Consider the following 15,420-nt stretch of genomic DNA (forward strand, 5'->3'; position numbering starts at 1 on the left):
CGAAGTGGCAACACGGTCAACACTTGGGAGGAGTTCAAGGCTGAATTCCGCCAACAGTTCTACCCTGAGTATGCAGAGGATGAAGCTCGCGCCAAGCTTCGACGCCTGGAGCATAAGGGTGAACTTCGGGAGTATGTGCGGCAGTTCACGGAGCTTATGCTTCAGATTCCGTCGCTGACTGACAAAGAAGCCTTCTTCCAGTTCATGGATGGGCTGAAACCGTGGGCTAAGCAAGAGCTGCAACGCCGCGGTGTGCAAGATCTGCAGAAGGCTATGTCGACGGCGGAGTCGCTGGTGGAATTCCGCTCATCAAGCAAGTCCGACTCGAAAGAGAAGGGCAAGCCCAAAGGTGGGGGAGATAAAGAGAAGTTCCACTGATCCGATGGCGGCAAGACGACCAAGTCAACTTTCAAGGACAAGGCGGGGTCGAGCAAGCCAAAGGGGAAGGATGAGCGGATGCTCAAGTGTTTCTTATGCGATGGTCCGCACATGGCTCGAGAATGCCCTACCAAAGCCAAGCTCGCGGCGTTGGTAAAAGCCGACGAGGAAAAGGAAGAGGAGACGCGGTTAGGCTCGCTGCGTATCCTTAGCTCCATTACTACCAGGAAGGCCAATCGGTCGAAGGGGCTCATGTTCGCGGATGTTGAAATTGCTGGGAAGGCATTTAGTGCTCTCGTTGACACAGGAGCATCCAACCTCTTCATCTCTGAAGAAGGCGCGAAGAAACTGGGACTTCGCGTTGAAAGGACAAGGGGGCGGCTCAAGACGGTGAATTCCGAAGAAGTCCCGACATGCGGTGTTGCTAAGGACGTGGATATCCGAATCGGCCAGTGGAGCGGAAAGGAAACTGTTGAGGTAATCCCTCTTGATGACTACGACTTTGTTATTGGGATGGATTTCCTCGATAGGATTGATGCACTACTCGTCCCATTCGCGGATTGCATCTGTGTGTTGGATGCTAAGTACCAATGCGTGGTGCCGGTCAAGCGGTCGATGGGAAATGGGCAAAAGACCTTGTCGGCCATGCAACTGAAGCGAGGGATCCAGAAAGGAGAAATCACGTACCTTGCGGCCTTGAAGGTAGATGAGGATGCGGGCTCGGAAGACGACGTACCAGCGGAGGTCGCCCAAGTCCTCAATTCCTTCAAGGATGTGATGCCGACGGAACTTCCGAAGAAGCTTCCACCTAAGAGGGAGGTGGATCACCAGATCGAGTTGGTGCCCGATGCTAAGCCACCCGCCATGACTCCTTACCGGATGGCACCGCCAGAGTTGGCGGAATTGAGGAGGCAGCTCAAGGAGTTGCTTGATGCTGGCTATGTCCGACCTTCGAAGGCCCCATTCGGTGCCCCGGTGCTCTTCCAAAAGAAGCACGACGGATCGCTACGGATGTGTATAGACTATCGGGCACTGAACAAGCTAACGGTCAAGAACAAGTACCCGATACCGTTAATTGCAGATCTCTTTGACCAGCTTGGGGAAGCTCAGTGGTTCTCTAAGTTGGATTTGCGGTCAGGGTACTACCAAGTGCGGATCGCGGAAGGGGACGAGCCTAAGACCGCATGCGTAACGCGATACGGCTCCTACGAGTTCCTCGTCATGCCATTTGGGCTGACTAATGCACCGGCCACTTTTTGCACCCTCATGAATAAGGTACTCCACCCGTTCCTTGATCGATTTGTGGTGGTTTATCTTGATGATATCGTTGTGTATAGCCGGTCACTCCAGGACCACGTCGAGCACTTGAGACAGGTGTTCGAGGTGCTTCGGGAGAACTCCTTGTACGTGAAGAGGGAGAAGTGTGCATTCGCTAAGAGGAAAGTCCCTTTCCTCGGCCACATTGTTGGTGGAGGTCGGGTCCGAATGGATCCATCGAAGGTGGCCTCGATCATGGAGTGGAAATCGCCAACTAAGGTGACAGAGTTGCGTTCGTTCCTTGGTCTCGCCAACTATTATCGACGGTTCATCAAGGGCTACTCAAGCATCACCGTGCCACTCACGGACCTCTTGAAGAAGGCTCGAACCTGGGAGTGGACAGACGAATGCCAAGTAGCTTTTGATCGCTTGAAGCGGGTTGTCACGGATGAGCCCGTTCTCGCATTGCCTTGTTATTAGAAGTCGTTTGAGGTGGAGACGGATGCCTCGGATTTCGCTATCGGCGGGGTGCTGATGCAAGATGGCCACCCCATCGCGTTTGAGTCCCGGAAGCTTAGTGACGTGGAGCGGCGGTATACGGTCCAAGAGAAGGAAATGACGGCGGTGGTGCATTGTCTCCGGACTTGGAGGCACTATCTCTTGGGCTCAAAGTTCATTGTGAGGACGGACAATATTGCCACGAGTTACTTCCAGACGCAAAAGAAGTTATCCCCGAAGCAAGCTCGTTGGCAAGATTTCCTGGCCGAGTTCGATTTCGTGATGGAATATAAGCCAGGGAGGACCAATGCCGTGGCTGATGCACTAAGTCGACGGGTGGAACTCGCCACGATCAGCCGACTTGAGAGTCCATGGTTGGGTCGGATCAAGGAAGGGCTGCAGCATGACGCTAAAGCCCGCATTCTCTTAGAGCTCGCTCGCGAAGGGAAGTCACGGCAATTTTGGTGCGAGGACGACCTTGTTTACACCAAGGGTCGTCGAGTCTACGTGCCGCTCTATGACAATCTCAGACGGTAGATTCTACGGGAGTGCCATGACTCGAAGTGGGCTGGTCACCCGGGGATTCACCGCACTTTGGCACTTGTCGAAGAGCGATACTATTGGCCCCAACTGCGGGATGATGTGGAGACTTTCGTAAAGACTTGTCTTGTGTGCCAACAGGACAAGACAGAGCAGAAGTCGCCCGCAGGACTCCTCGAGCCTCTCCCCATTCCAGAGCGTCCTTGGGAGAGTGTTTCGATGGATTTCATAGTCAACCTTCCGAAGTCGGAGGGATGTCAAACGTTGATGGTCGTGGTTGATCGATTCTCGAAGTATGCGACGTTCATCCCGGCCAAGAAGGACTGCCCAGCGGAGGAGGCAGCCCGACTCTTCATGAAGCACGTGGTCAAGTATTGGGGCGTGCCGACCACGATAGTGAGTGATCGTGATCCTCGATTTACGGGGCGATTCTGGACTGAGCTCTTCAAGCTTTTGGGCACGAGCTTGAACTTCTCTACAAGTCTCCATCCTCAAACCGACGGTCAAACGGAGAGGGTGAATGCACTCTTGGAGTTGTACCTAAGACACTATGTGAGCACAACTCAAAAGGATTGGGCGACGATGATCGATGCAGCCCAATTCTCTTATAACCTACAAATGAGCGAGTCCACCGGCAAAAGTCCCTTCGAGATTGTGACGGGCCAACAGCCATCAACTCCAAGTACGGTGGCATCGGGCTACAAGGGGAATAGCCCAGGGCGTACAAGCTCGCCAAGAGTTGGCAAGAAGAGGCGGACTTGGCACGGTCTTGCCTCAACAGGGCGACGAAGCGAATGAAGAAGTGGGCCGATAAGAAGCGTCGCCACGTCGAGTATAGTGTGGGCGACCTTGTGTTGGTGAAGCTACACAACATTCTCCGACACAAGGACGTGCACAAGGGCCTTACACGGAGATACGAGAGCCCATTCCAAGTCCTCCAGCGCGTAGGTAACGTGGCATACAAAGTGGAACTCGCTAAGAAGCTAAAGCTCCACCCGGTATTCCACGTGAGTATGCTGAAGCCGTTCCAGGAGGACAAGCAAGATCCGAGCAGGGCCGAGTCCTCGCGGGCACCAATTGGGGCTAAGGCGGCATACGACCAGAATGTCGAGCAAATCTTGGCTGATCGGGTCGTGAGGAAACGTTGGTGCAAGCTGAAGCGTGAGTACCTCATCAAATGGAAGGGGTTACCCGAGAATGAGGCAAGTTGGGAACCTGCCGAAGACTTGTGGCAGTTTACAAAGCAGATTGAGGCTTTTTATGCAGAGGATGCGACGAGGGTGTCGCCAGAATAGGTGGGGGAGAATGTTACGAACGAACCTTCCGAACGTCGAAGATGATCGGGAGAGCCCGAAATTGTTGAGGTTTGCTAGGAAATGCGTGCGATGGAGTCTTCTGGAGAGCCTCGGTCCTCGAACCTTCTAGAAGTCTCCCGAGTCTTCTGTAATTAATATCGGTAGTTGGGACAATTGCATTTATACCGGTAGATGGTAGAAGTAGTTGAATGTACATTAATTACTGAGTGCCTATATAAGGGCCTCACCTTCTCATTTGTACAGACACTTGAAAAAGCAATACAAGTATCATTCTCCAGAGCTTCTCTCTCTAGTTTCTCTCTTTAGAAGTTCTGTGAAGGGAAATGCTGCCTAGAATAGTGATTCTAGGGCCGCACGGGTAGGGAACGCTAGATACAATAGCAAGCCCGTGACACACGCATGTATGTATGTGTGCATGGATTCAACAGTTGCTTGATATTGCCTAGTGGATTGACCAAAGTTAACAAGAGGAAAATGGGACCGGCACGAGTGTCACGATGTGATGACGAGTCAAATGGATTGTCATTCCCTACTAAGGACTTGTAAAGTGCCAGCCGAATCAAGTGCTAATGGAAGAAGGTCCGACCCAATCACTTGTGACATGAGTAAAATCAAAATGTAGCTAACCATTTCATCTTCCAGTTTGGGCTATATATTGATTTCATTAGTCAGCGCTGATGGGCCAAAGGCCCAACTGGCCCAAACCTAAAGTGGATTGGGCTATATCCAAATAACAGCTTACGCGTCCAGTACACGATAGTGGAGCCGACCGACATCATGATTGAGATGACAGTCATTTCTTCTCGAATCGTCGTCGTCGTCTGCTGCTTCCGCCGATTTCCTTTCCCATCCTGCGAGGAACCAAGCGAGGTTACTTGTCAATTCCCCTCCCCAACAACGCCGTCTCTGCTCCGATGAACCGATCCACCGACAATGGCATCCCCCCAACTGTAGCCCCCGACGCCCCCGTGAGGCCTGTCTTCCTCACCAAGGCCCAGCGCGAGGAGCTCGCCCTAAAACGCCGCCAGGAGGAGGTCGCTGCCCAGAGACGCCGGCAGGAGCAGCTTCTCTCCCATAAGCGCCCCTCGGAACCGTCTCCCAGCAACGGCAGGCCCCCCGATTCAGACCGCCGGGACCGGGACCGGGACCGGGACCGGGACCGCGACCGCGACCGCGACCGCGAACGGGACCGGGACCGCGACAGAGATCGGGAGCGCGAGCGGGAAAGAGACCGGCGCGAGCGGGACCGCGAGTCGGACAGGAGGAATCGGGATCGGGATAGGGAGCGCGACGAGGGTCGGGAGCGTGCTAGGTTGGAAAAGCTGGCGGGGAGAGAGAGGGAGAAGGAGCTGGAAGCGATTAAGGAGCAGTATTTGGGGTCGAAGAAACCTAAGAAGAGGGTTATTAAACCTAGCGAGAAGTTCAGGTTCTCGTTCGATTGGGAGAACACGGAGGACACGTCGAGGGACATGAACTTGCTGTACCAGAACCCTCACGAGGCGCAGCTGCTGTTCGGGCGAGGGTTTCGTGCTGGGATGGACCGGAGGGAGCAGAAGAAGCTGGCCGCGAAGAACGAGAAGGAGCTGAGGGAGGAGATTCGGAAGAAGGAGGGAGTTGAGGAGAGGCCCGAAGAGGCCCTGGCACAGAAGCAGAAGGAAGAAGCTGCTGATTTGTATGACGCGTTCGATATGAGAGTAGATAGGCACTGGACCAAGAAGAAGCTCGAGGAGATGACAGAGAGGGATTGGAGGATATTCAGGGAGGATCACAATATCTCCTACAAGGGCTCGAAGATACCAAAGCCAATGCGGAACTGGCCGGAGAGCAAACTTAGCCCCGAACTGCTCAAGGCCGTGGAGAGGGCTAAGTACGAAAAGCCATCTCCTATTCAGATGGCTGCCATCCCTCTTGGCCTGCAGCAGAGAGATGTGATAGGGATTGCAGAGACGGGTTCAGGTAAGACCGCTGCCTTCGTGCTTCCTATGTTGACTTACATTTCGAGGTTGCCCCCATTGACTGAGGAGAATGAAGCCGAGGGGCCTTATGCTGTTGTAATGGCACCTACCCGTGAGCTTGCTCAGCAGATTGAGGAGGAAACTATGAAGTTTGCGCATTATATGGGTGTCAGGGTGGTTTCTATTGTTGGTGGGCAGTCGATTGAGGAACAGGGTTTTAGGATTAGGAATGGTTGTGAGATTGTGATTGCGACTCCTGGGCGGTTACTTGATTGCTTGGAAAGGCGGTATGCAGTTCTGAATCAGTGTAATTATGTGGTTCTCGATGAGGCCGACAGGATGATTGATATGGGTTTCGAGCCACAGGTTGTGGGCGTGTTAGACGCCATGCCCTCGAGCAATTTGAAGCCTGAGAATGAAGATGAGGAGCTTGACGAGAAGAAAATCTATCGTACCACTTATATGTTTAGCGCGACGATGCCGCCTGGGGTAGAGCGGCTTGCAAGAAAGTACTTGAGGAATCCTGTTGTGGTTACCATTGGCACTGCAGGAAAAGCAACTGACTTGATATCCCAGCATGTGATAATGATGAAGGAATCAGAGAAGTTCTTCAAGCTGCAGAAGTTGCTGGATGATCTTGGTGATAAGACTGCAATTGTATTTGTTAACACGAAGAAGAATGCTGATACCGTCGCCAAGAACTTGGACAAGGCGGGCTATAAGGTGACCACTTTGCATGGCGGCAAGTCACAGGAGCAGAGAGAGATAAGTCTTGAAGGGTTTCGGTCAAAGAGGTATACAGTTCTCGTGGCTACTGATGTTGCTGGGCGTGGTATCGACATTCCCGACGTGGCCCATGTCATAAATTATGATATGCCGGGAACTATAGACGCATATACTCATCGTATTGGACGAACAGGACGTGCGGGGAAGACTGGTGTGGCCACGACATTCCTGACTCTAGGTGACAGTGACGTGTTCTACGATCTCAAGCAGATGCTTATTCAGAGTAATAGTCCAGTGCCTCCCGAGCTTGCAAGGCACGAGGCTGCCAAGTTCAAGCCTGGATCAATCCCCGACAGGCCTCCTCGACGGAACGACACTGTTTTCACTCACTAGGATTAACAAGGTTTGATTTGCCGTAGGATTTTCCTGTTGGAGAATTGAATTTTCACAATATTTTTGGTGTTTCACTATATCAGACGTTTGGCATTTACACATATTCTCTAAACAGGAAATCAATTCGCTCTGTTAAGTGCAGTATATATCAGTTGAACTTTTCATGTCACTCCCCTTAGTTGTGGTGATCAGTCTCATCTCTTATTTTGATGGAGTACGCTCATTAGCTTTTCATGGAGCATATGTTCAATTGACTGGTTTAGGTAAATGCTTCTTCCTCCATTGGTTGCGTTATTATCGATCTGAGTAATCTTTATGTCGATTATGCATTGCTTTAAGGTACTTCTGTTTTACTCTCGTCTTGAGGATCTCATATGAAGGTTCGCTGTCTCCAATCTTGTCCTCTCTCTGGTGAGGTATGCTGGTGACGGCAGGCGAGTGCTGTGTTATTCTTTATTGCTTGCATTTGGAGAAGTTGAAGACGTCATGCTTTCATCTTTATCCATATGCATTAGTCTCGAGTTCTGCCGTGATATTCAATCTACCAGAACCTCCATATAGTCGATATTGTTTCCCCGCACCCCGGTCTTCCATTCATTGATGTGAAAGAAACTTAGAATGAAGCTGAAATGGAGATCGTACAATGATCTCAATTAGATCTCTGGCCCTCATAGTCAAGTATCGATGTCGATTAGGTAACGACACTCTTTACTCTTAACCCGTTCATTATTTACAGGTATAGGAAGTTTGTTCCGTCCATTTTCTTATGCCATTTTCTTATGCGTAAATTTCTTTTGTTGATTTTGGTCTTTGATTTCTCAGTCTCCCTAGTAGGAGGACATTCATTTCATTCAACAGGTTACACGAGCTTCATCATCTTCCTTTGAAGCCATCTCACTATCTGTTCATGGATCAAGTTTCTCAGCTCCTTCCTCTCAGCCTCCCGACTACCTGAACCGAACTATGTTAACACCAGTCTTTCTAATAATGGCCAAAAAAAAAAGGGGGACTATCAGGTCAGGCAGGATTGCAAATGCAAAATCGACTTGTACGCAATCGATTATTGCAGTGTATGTTACAGGAATGCAAAAATTTATGAACCAGGAAGGATGTTTTCATTATTCATTAACATAAATATTAGCAGCAGCCTCATAGTCTGACTCAAGCACCATACGGCAGTCCCTACGGCATCACAGATTACCAGCTGCCTAACTGGGAAGGTGGAACAGAAAGAACGAAAGAACCTTGTATTTACAATCTCGAACTCGAACTCCAAGAAGATGAGCCAATAAGTAAAGAAAGACTACTTTTTCGATACCGTGACCAGGCTTTTCCATTCACTGCCGTGCTGGGTCCGTCTCTACTCCTTTAGGGTCAGTGCCTCACGAAGCCTGCAGGATTCAAGCATCGAACTTACTCCCGTTAGATTGCAAGGGACAGTTAATCAGTTGGGAAATATTATGATGAACGATATTATCCGGTTCTCCATCTTTGAGAATGGGGGAGTGATACTGAGTTCAAGGATCAGTGCGGACTGGCTCACGGAGGACTCGAGGGAACTACTGGATTCGGGCTGCGTGGCGGAGGATGGACATTTTGAGGAACCTGTCGGAGAAGTTGCGGACGCGCTCGGGCTCCTCAACCTCTGGGACGGTCCCTCTCCTCCTCCTGCTCACGTACACTGCCGGGGAGTGTACCAGCTGCTGCGTTGCCGTGTAGGTCGCCATCAGCATTGCCCAGACCACCATCCCACCCATAACAAAGATCGGCGTCCGTTCTGCACCTGCCCACCTGCAACCCACATATCATCACGGTTAGGATCGCTCGGATGTTTTATGTTGCTCTTGTTACTTGATTCCGTTTCTGGTTCTATAGTATACCAAGCACTGTGGACAAAAGGATTCTATTGCTAAAGGGTGCAAGGGTACTCCATGGCTCGGACAATTTGATGTATACAATTCAACCTGCATGGATGAGGGATGGTGGAAGGATCAATATCAGACTGTTTTGCCTCTTTTTATTTATGTTCGTTTCTTTTGTATCCTAGGACCAGATAAAAGTTTCTGGGAGTCCAAACATTCGCGACGTGAGGCCATACGAGATTACGTAACTGCTCGATCTACTAGCTCAAACTTCCTGAATTATGAGTGTAAGAAACAGAACTCAAAAGAGATGAAGAAGAAGAATCCATGAAGGACCGGGTGGTGTGGGAACCGGGGGGAGCAGCAGCTGTGGAGAAGGATCGGTTCCGGCTACCAATGCGGGTCAGCAGAGATCGCCAATAGTTCTGCACTCAAAGCCACAAAGCCACACAACCACCATTAAGTTATGTCACCAAGCCGAAGCCGGACCAACACTAAGGGACAAGACCAAATAACAAAATAAGAGGAGCTCACGAGAGCCATTTCCGTATCACTGAAGAAGGACGAACTGCGAGCAGTTGAATCAATCGGATGATGGATTTGAATGAATGTCAAGTGCAGTCCTTATATAGACACGCAGTGTACAGAGAGAGAGAGAGAGAGAGAGAGGATTGTGGAAACCGTTGTTCTTCTCCTCAGGTTTTCCCTTGCCTGCAGGCAACTGAATATCTCAATTCTCCCTGTTAATCGTTCCAAGAGGTTTGACTCCTTCTGTGCTGCATCAGTACTGTGATACAACAACGCGAAGAGAGCAACACGTTCTTTTGATCATAATCTGTTTTCCGGTTCGGGAGACATCAGGAGGTCTAATTAGTTCTTCCTAATCTGAGGATCATAGGAGCAGAACGAGCGGATTAAGGCTCGTAATGGGTATAAGTCCACAAATACAAGTGCAAATAAAAGAATCTTTGACCTGCATTGGATTTATTGAGATGTCTATACAATCGAACATGTGTAAGTACATGAAACTCGGGATTGTTATATAAAATGAAATAGCCACCGGGGTGTAAGCTTGAAGTCGGTTCAGAAGTAAGACGACTGGTGTGGGATCAGTTTCATCTGTCTAAGCACCAGCGCTGCTTTCTTCTTGAGGTCATCGTCGTGGAGGAGTTGGATGAGGAATCCTTCCACCCTCCGGAATAATGTTTGGTCAATGGCGTGCCCTGGGCTCAGGATCTTCTCGAGGAGGTCGAGTGCCTTCGACTTTGCCGGCAACGGCCCCTTCTCGAGAACCTGAAAGATTGCTGCCACTCCTTGGCTGTCAATGATTGTGGAGGTTGCACGGGAACGAGTTATCGGGTCTGCTAACAGAGTCTCCAAAGCCATGAGAGCAGCCTCCTGAACTCCAGACTCAGTCTCGCTCAATGATCTCACGAGGGGCTTCACTGCATCGGACTTCACGAGGCAGAAAGTGTCTCGTGGCGAGCAGGCAATGCCATGGACAGGACATGAGTAATCAATCTCAGATGAGGCCAAACAGCATCCAGAAATCCTACCTAACAAACTTGTCAAGGGCGAGAACTGGAATGAGCTGCTGGTTTCAACTGGTTCTAGGGAGACCGATGGACCTGTGGACTGGGATAGTTGGGCTAGGGCAATCGCAGTCCTCTGCTTAGCTAGTGAACTTCCGGTTGATAATACACGGACTAGGGAAGGGTACATCTTGAGCTTTCCGACTTGCCTCCCGAGCTCAGGCTTTGTGGGTTCTGTGTACCGCAATAGAGCCGCCAATGCATCCTCCAAGAGGGTTGTCCCTTGGCAGGGTTCCATTCCAATGTGATCACTCTCCATATCCATGGCACAGATGACCTCAAAGATGGCCTTCAGAGTTTCCGATCTGCATAATATTTCATCGATCACAGGATCATCCTTGGGGAGTTCACTGATGATTGCAGCAGCGATGGATCTCTCTTCAACAAGAGGGGAGTTGGCAAGGATTGACGCAAGTGTATTTACTGTCGTTTCCTTCCCGGGGGAAATCGGGAGTGGGACACCATTATTGTGGCCTTCTGATATGCTGTGAATCAGCTTCATGGCCCAAACTCTTATGTTGCCCTTCTGATCGCTGCTGAGGCATGAGAACAGGTGAATGATGAAGTTGTCATTGGACCGCATTAGGTCCCTGGCGGCATCTGATTTGCGACCAAGCTCGACCAGCAACTTCAAGAAAGGTATCTTGGTCTGCAGATCGGAACTAAAGACGAGCTGCAAGAAGAGACCCACATTGTGCTCTGATTGCAGTTCTTTTAAGCCTTGAAATACCTGGAAATCGGAGTTCTCGCTGGACCCAACCAATAGGGCGAGGATCTCCACGGACTCCTTCAGGTGGGGATCTGACTTACCGTAGAGGATGACTCCAAGGATGAGTGGGATTGTAGCAGGGTCCGCCACAAGCAGCTTCACCAGCTCGGGATAGGCCATGAGCTTCTTGGTGGTCTTGAGGGATGCAGCCTTAGATGCAGGCGAGTTTGAGGAAAGCATCTGTACAAGGTTGTGCATGAACTGCTCGTTTTTCAGTTCCAAAACGCCGTTCTCCTTGAGCGGCATCTGAAACAGGGCTGCTGCCATCAAAGCCCTCGTTTCTTGGGGTCCTGCATTGAGATTTTAAATTAGTAAAAATATACCATACCTTCATTTTACCTCCACGTTCGAGACAAAGGAATGAAACGTGATGGAACTGAAGCGAACAACCACCTTGGTTAAAGCGGGCAACAAATGGATGAAAATGTCCCGATTCTGCCATTTTAACCACGAAGTGAGTGTTAAATGAGAGGTTCTGCAGCAGTTCCTGGGCTTTCTCCTTGACATCCTCAGTGCTGTGATTCAGCATCGAAATCAAACGAGGAATGCAGCTCTTGGTGCTCCCAATCTTTTCTGCAACTGCTTCTTTTGTAGACAATTCCAACAGGACTCCAAGAGCATCGACTTCAGTTTCACCCTTGTAGAGCCGTTTAATGATCAAGCGAAGGCCCCCCGCCTCCGCAATAGCTTCCTGCATGAAAGGAGTTCATTAAAGAATGCAAGTCGACGAACTATTAACAGGAAAAGGAAATGGCCAAATTTGCTACCTTACTGTCTTCAGAGTGTCTTGCTAAACAATTCAGACATCTCAGCGCGGCCGTGGTGTTTAGGCTATCGTCCTTCAGAAAGTTCACAAACTTCCAGATGAGATTCTCTTGCACTATCCTCGTTGTGTAGGATGGCGTTTCCATCAGAGACTGCAAGTCTTCCAAGGCTCTATTCTGCTGGGAGCAGTCATCGGAATCTATTGCATGGACAGCACTCTCGAACCTCAAGTCCCTGTCCCTTCGCCTCCATTCCTCTAAGGAACCCCGAAGGGTGAGGTTGGGAGTGACATCGATAGACTCGAGCTCCTCCTTGCAAGTGGGGCAGGTCCTCTCGCCCTTCTCAAAGTGCTCCTCAATGGCCCGGCGCTCGAAGCTGTGCCCACATAGAATTGCAACAGGTTCCCTCATCATCTTCTTGGAAAGAGGGCACACGAAGGAATCGACCAGGTAATTGCGGGGAGCTATATTAGCGTTTTCATTGGCAGATGGCGGGCTTGCGACCAACTCAGTGCTGTAAAGCAGCTGAATGAGCTGAGACAGTTGGAGGGCCTCAGCCTCTTTCTTCTGGGCCTCCATCTCCTCCTTCTCCCGCTTCAGTATCGCCAGCTCCTCCCTTATCAAGGCCATGTTGCCGCCGCTTGTTGATCCAACGGCTTCTGCAATCCTCTCCAGTAGTTTCATGGAGTTATCACGGTCCTTTCTGTCCTCGGTCATTGATCTCTCTATCTCTGCCATGATCGTCTCAGTGGCTATTGAGGATCGAAACTCAGTTGATCTTAGACCATGAATTATTCCTTTATTCATGCTCTTCAGGTTCGAGCTGATTCCAAGATTCATCAACTGAAACGACGAGATTGTCACTGCAATCTCCTTAGAGAGTACTTGCATTTGCTGGAGAACTGAACCCGAGTGGAGGAGGACCCTCAGGCGGCTCCTAGACTTGCAGTTCTGGACTATCCTCCGGCCCCGCTGGAGCTGGGTACTGAGGGTGTCAAGGGCCATTTCCGTGAGCTGCACGCCTATCGCAGCTTCGATCTTCTTCGCGTCCAATGCACGGAGGAGAATGTTAAGCTGAGAAATGTTCCTGGAGAACTCCTGGAAGCTGTTCTTCTCAAACATTACGTCTCTTGTCTCGGCGGATAGCTCCACTGCCTGCTTAGCCACCCGGTTCCACAGTTCCTGAAGCACCGCGAAGCCCACATCCTTTAGTCCGACGTCAAAGTCCATCGAGCTCGCAAGGCAAAGAACTTCCAGAGGAATTCAAAGGGAAGGTTCACAAGTCCCGGTTCCGGGAGACAGTCATCAGTAAGCGCTTCGGCCACAGAACGCAGAACCAGTTTACGGCCGGCTGGTATTCATGAGATGGGCGAAGGAAAAAAGTACGGACGAACGCCGAAGAGGGGTTTTCGGATTGAAGATGGACCGAGGAAACGGGAATTGAAAGCAGAAGCTTCCGGTGAGGTGCAAGAAGTCAATGTTATAAAATGTTGGTCGGGAGTGATCGCGTGTGTGGGGGGCCGAGTTGAAGCTGCTAGTAGTTTCCTCGTCTCAGAGCTCTTGCTCTTCAATTTCCATGGCTGAATTTCAAGCGATTAATTTACATTACCAGCTGGACATTGCACGTAGGAATAAGATGAAGAACACTGTGTCGGGAATCTATCCTGAGAATCTTTCGCTGTAGGTTTGACTCAGACAAAGACTCCAAAAGCAAAGAGTCGGAAGGCAAACGCGTGAGAAAGCACCAAAATCCTTTTATTAATTATTAAAATTTTTATATCATTATATTATGCTCACTATTCCCGTCTACAATATGAAAAGAAAAAAAAAAAAAAAAACTCAAAGGCAAGAACAAACCTATGTCTCACAGCGAGTCAAACCTTTCTCTAGTCTATTATTGGAAAGCGATGTGGGAGGGAATCTTCCCTTGACCTGCTTAGCTGTTTCCCTTGTCCTTGCTTGGACTTTCCTTCCGCGAGGCCCCAATTCCAAAAATTGATGTTGGAAGTCATGCATGCTCCGGTGACCATATACTTCCCAAGCTCCCGCATAAGTTCGAGTTTCGTACCAGCCCGCCAATTCCATAGCATGTTATGTCGACCGGTATCGTGTACAGCAGCAGGCGGGCCATAGCTATTGCAACGCATGGTGACTCTATATTCATGGCCGTAGTAAACGATGCCCCATGAGTGGTTCGAGCCATGCATGATCTTTTCAGTGCATTTGGGTTTGTCGCATGCGAAAGTCGTTCCATGCTATTGCTCTCTATTAACGTCAAACGCGCTCTTTGCCGGCCTTTTTGTTGAAGCTTTCTTCGTGTTTTCCTTTTCCTCTGAAGTCTATATATGAAAACTATACATACATACATACATATTATATATATTCACGCACAGAAACTATATACTAGCAGAAAGATTTGATCATTTATTATTCATTGCAAGTCCTGATCAACTTGGAATAAAAGACCCGTTCTGATTGTCCAATAAAAGCCGTAAATGCGCAAGTAATTCTTATGCAGGTATTGACCAATTCAGGATTCAAGCTGTTGAAGAATGTTCCTTTTTTCTTCCTTCCTTACCCTCTCTTTTGAGGCAAGGACCGAAGAATGCCCGTGTCATCGGTGAATAGCAGTCATTGTTATGATGTTTAACCAGCATGGTCCTGGGTCAATGGCAGGTTGCGTTACTGATTAAAACCAGTCTTTCCCCTGTCGAAGTCAATTAGGCCACTTCACTTGCCAAGCACATCGATTATCATTCACGTCTAAGGCAGGGCAAAAACTACGTATTGCATTCCTGAGAAAATAATGAGAATGATATCTCCGGCAAAAAGACAAGCAACAGAGACGCAAGTGAATTCGCATAAGTAAATCCTAGAGACCACATAAAGCGAAATCGGTTGCATACACAGAGAGGTGGAAATACCAGAATCATAGAACAAAAAAGCTTTCACATTGTTGACGACAAAGACATGATGAGACTGCATATACCGTAAGATGGAGGAGTTTAACTTGCTACAAACAATACTTAGGAGTGACGCAATGCTAGTTTTGGGAAGAGGAAAGCCGAGATGAATTGATGCAGAACTAAGAAGCCAGTCACCAGTCAAACTGTCAAAGAGAATATAATTGGGTTGTTTGAATATGCAATCTGTGTTTTATTTGTACAACCGTGATCGGGACAGTTCTCTGCAAGGTCTATAAGGGTATTCCCAACCAGATTGTATCTGCCTAAAGGAGCAAACTTTAACATTACAGATTGGAAGTAACATTTTCTCATACTGCAAACAGGTGCTCACAAGCATATAGTATCACTCAATAGAGATAGGCAATGCGAACAAAAGATCACAAAATCTTTTCAAAAGGCAGAGA

At 49.3% G+C, this 15,420-nt stretch overlaps 2 protein-coding genes across 2 annotated transcripts; one reads left to right on the forward strand and one right to left on the reverse strand.

Annotated features, from left to right (window-relative positions):
• The first annotated feature begins 4,765 nt into the window (after window positions 1-4,765).
• On the forward strand, window positions 4,766-7,306 carry LOC116212003 (DEAD-box ATP-dependent RNA helicase 21). The gene has a single exon (XM_031546573.1). The coding sequence runs from the start codon at window positions 4,904-4,906 to the stop codon at window positions 7,061-7,063; it is 2,160 nt and encodes a 719-aa protein (XP_031402433.1). The 5' UTR covers window positions 4,766-4,903; the 3' UTR covers window positions 7,064-7,306.
• Window positions 7,307-9,872: 2,566 nt separating this feature from the next.
• LOC116212002 (U-box domain-containing protein 44-like) lies at window positions 9,873-13,758 on the reverse strand. Its single transcript, XM_031546572.1, has 3 exons — window positions 12,054-13,758; window positions 11,680-11,977; window positions 9,873-11,576 (listed from the first exon to the last, which is right to left on the reverse strand). The coding sequence occupies exons 1-3, from the start codon at window positions 13,278-13,280 to the stop codon at window positions 10,009-10,011; spliced, it is 3,093 nt and encodes a 1,030-aa protein (XP_031402432.1). The 5' UTR covers window positions 13,281-13,758; the 3' UTR covers window positions 9,873-10,008.
• Window positions 13,759-15,420: the final 1,662 nt, after the last annotated feature.

The sequence above is a fragment of the Punica granatum genome, chromosome 6 (assembly GCF_007655135.1).
Source record: "Punica granatum isolate Tunisia-2019 chromosome 6, ASM765513v2, whole genome shotgun sequence".
Lineage (NCBI taxonomy): Eukaryota > Viridiplantae > Streptophyta > Magnoliopsida > Myrtales > Lythraceae > Punica > Punica granatum.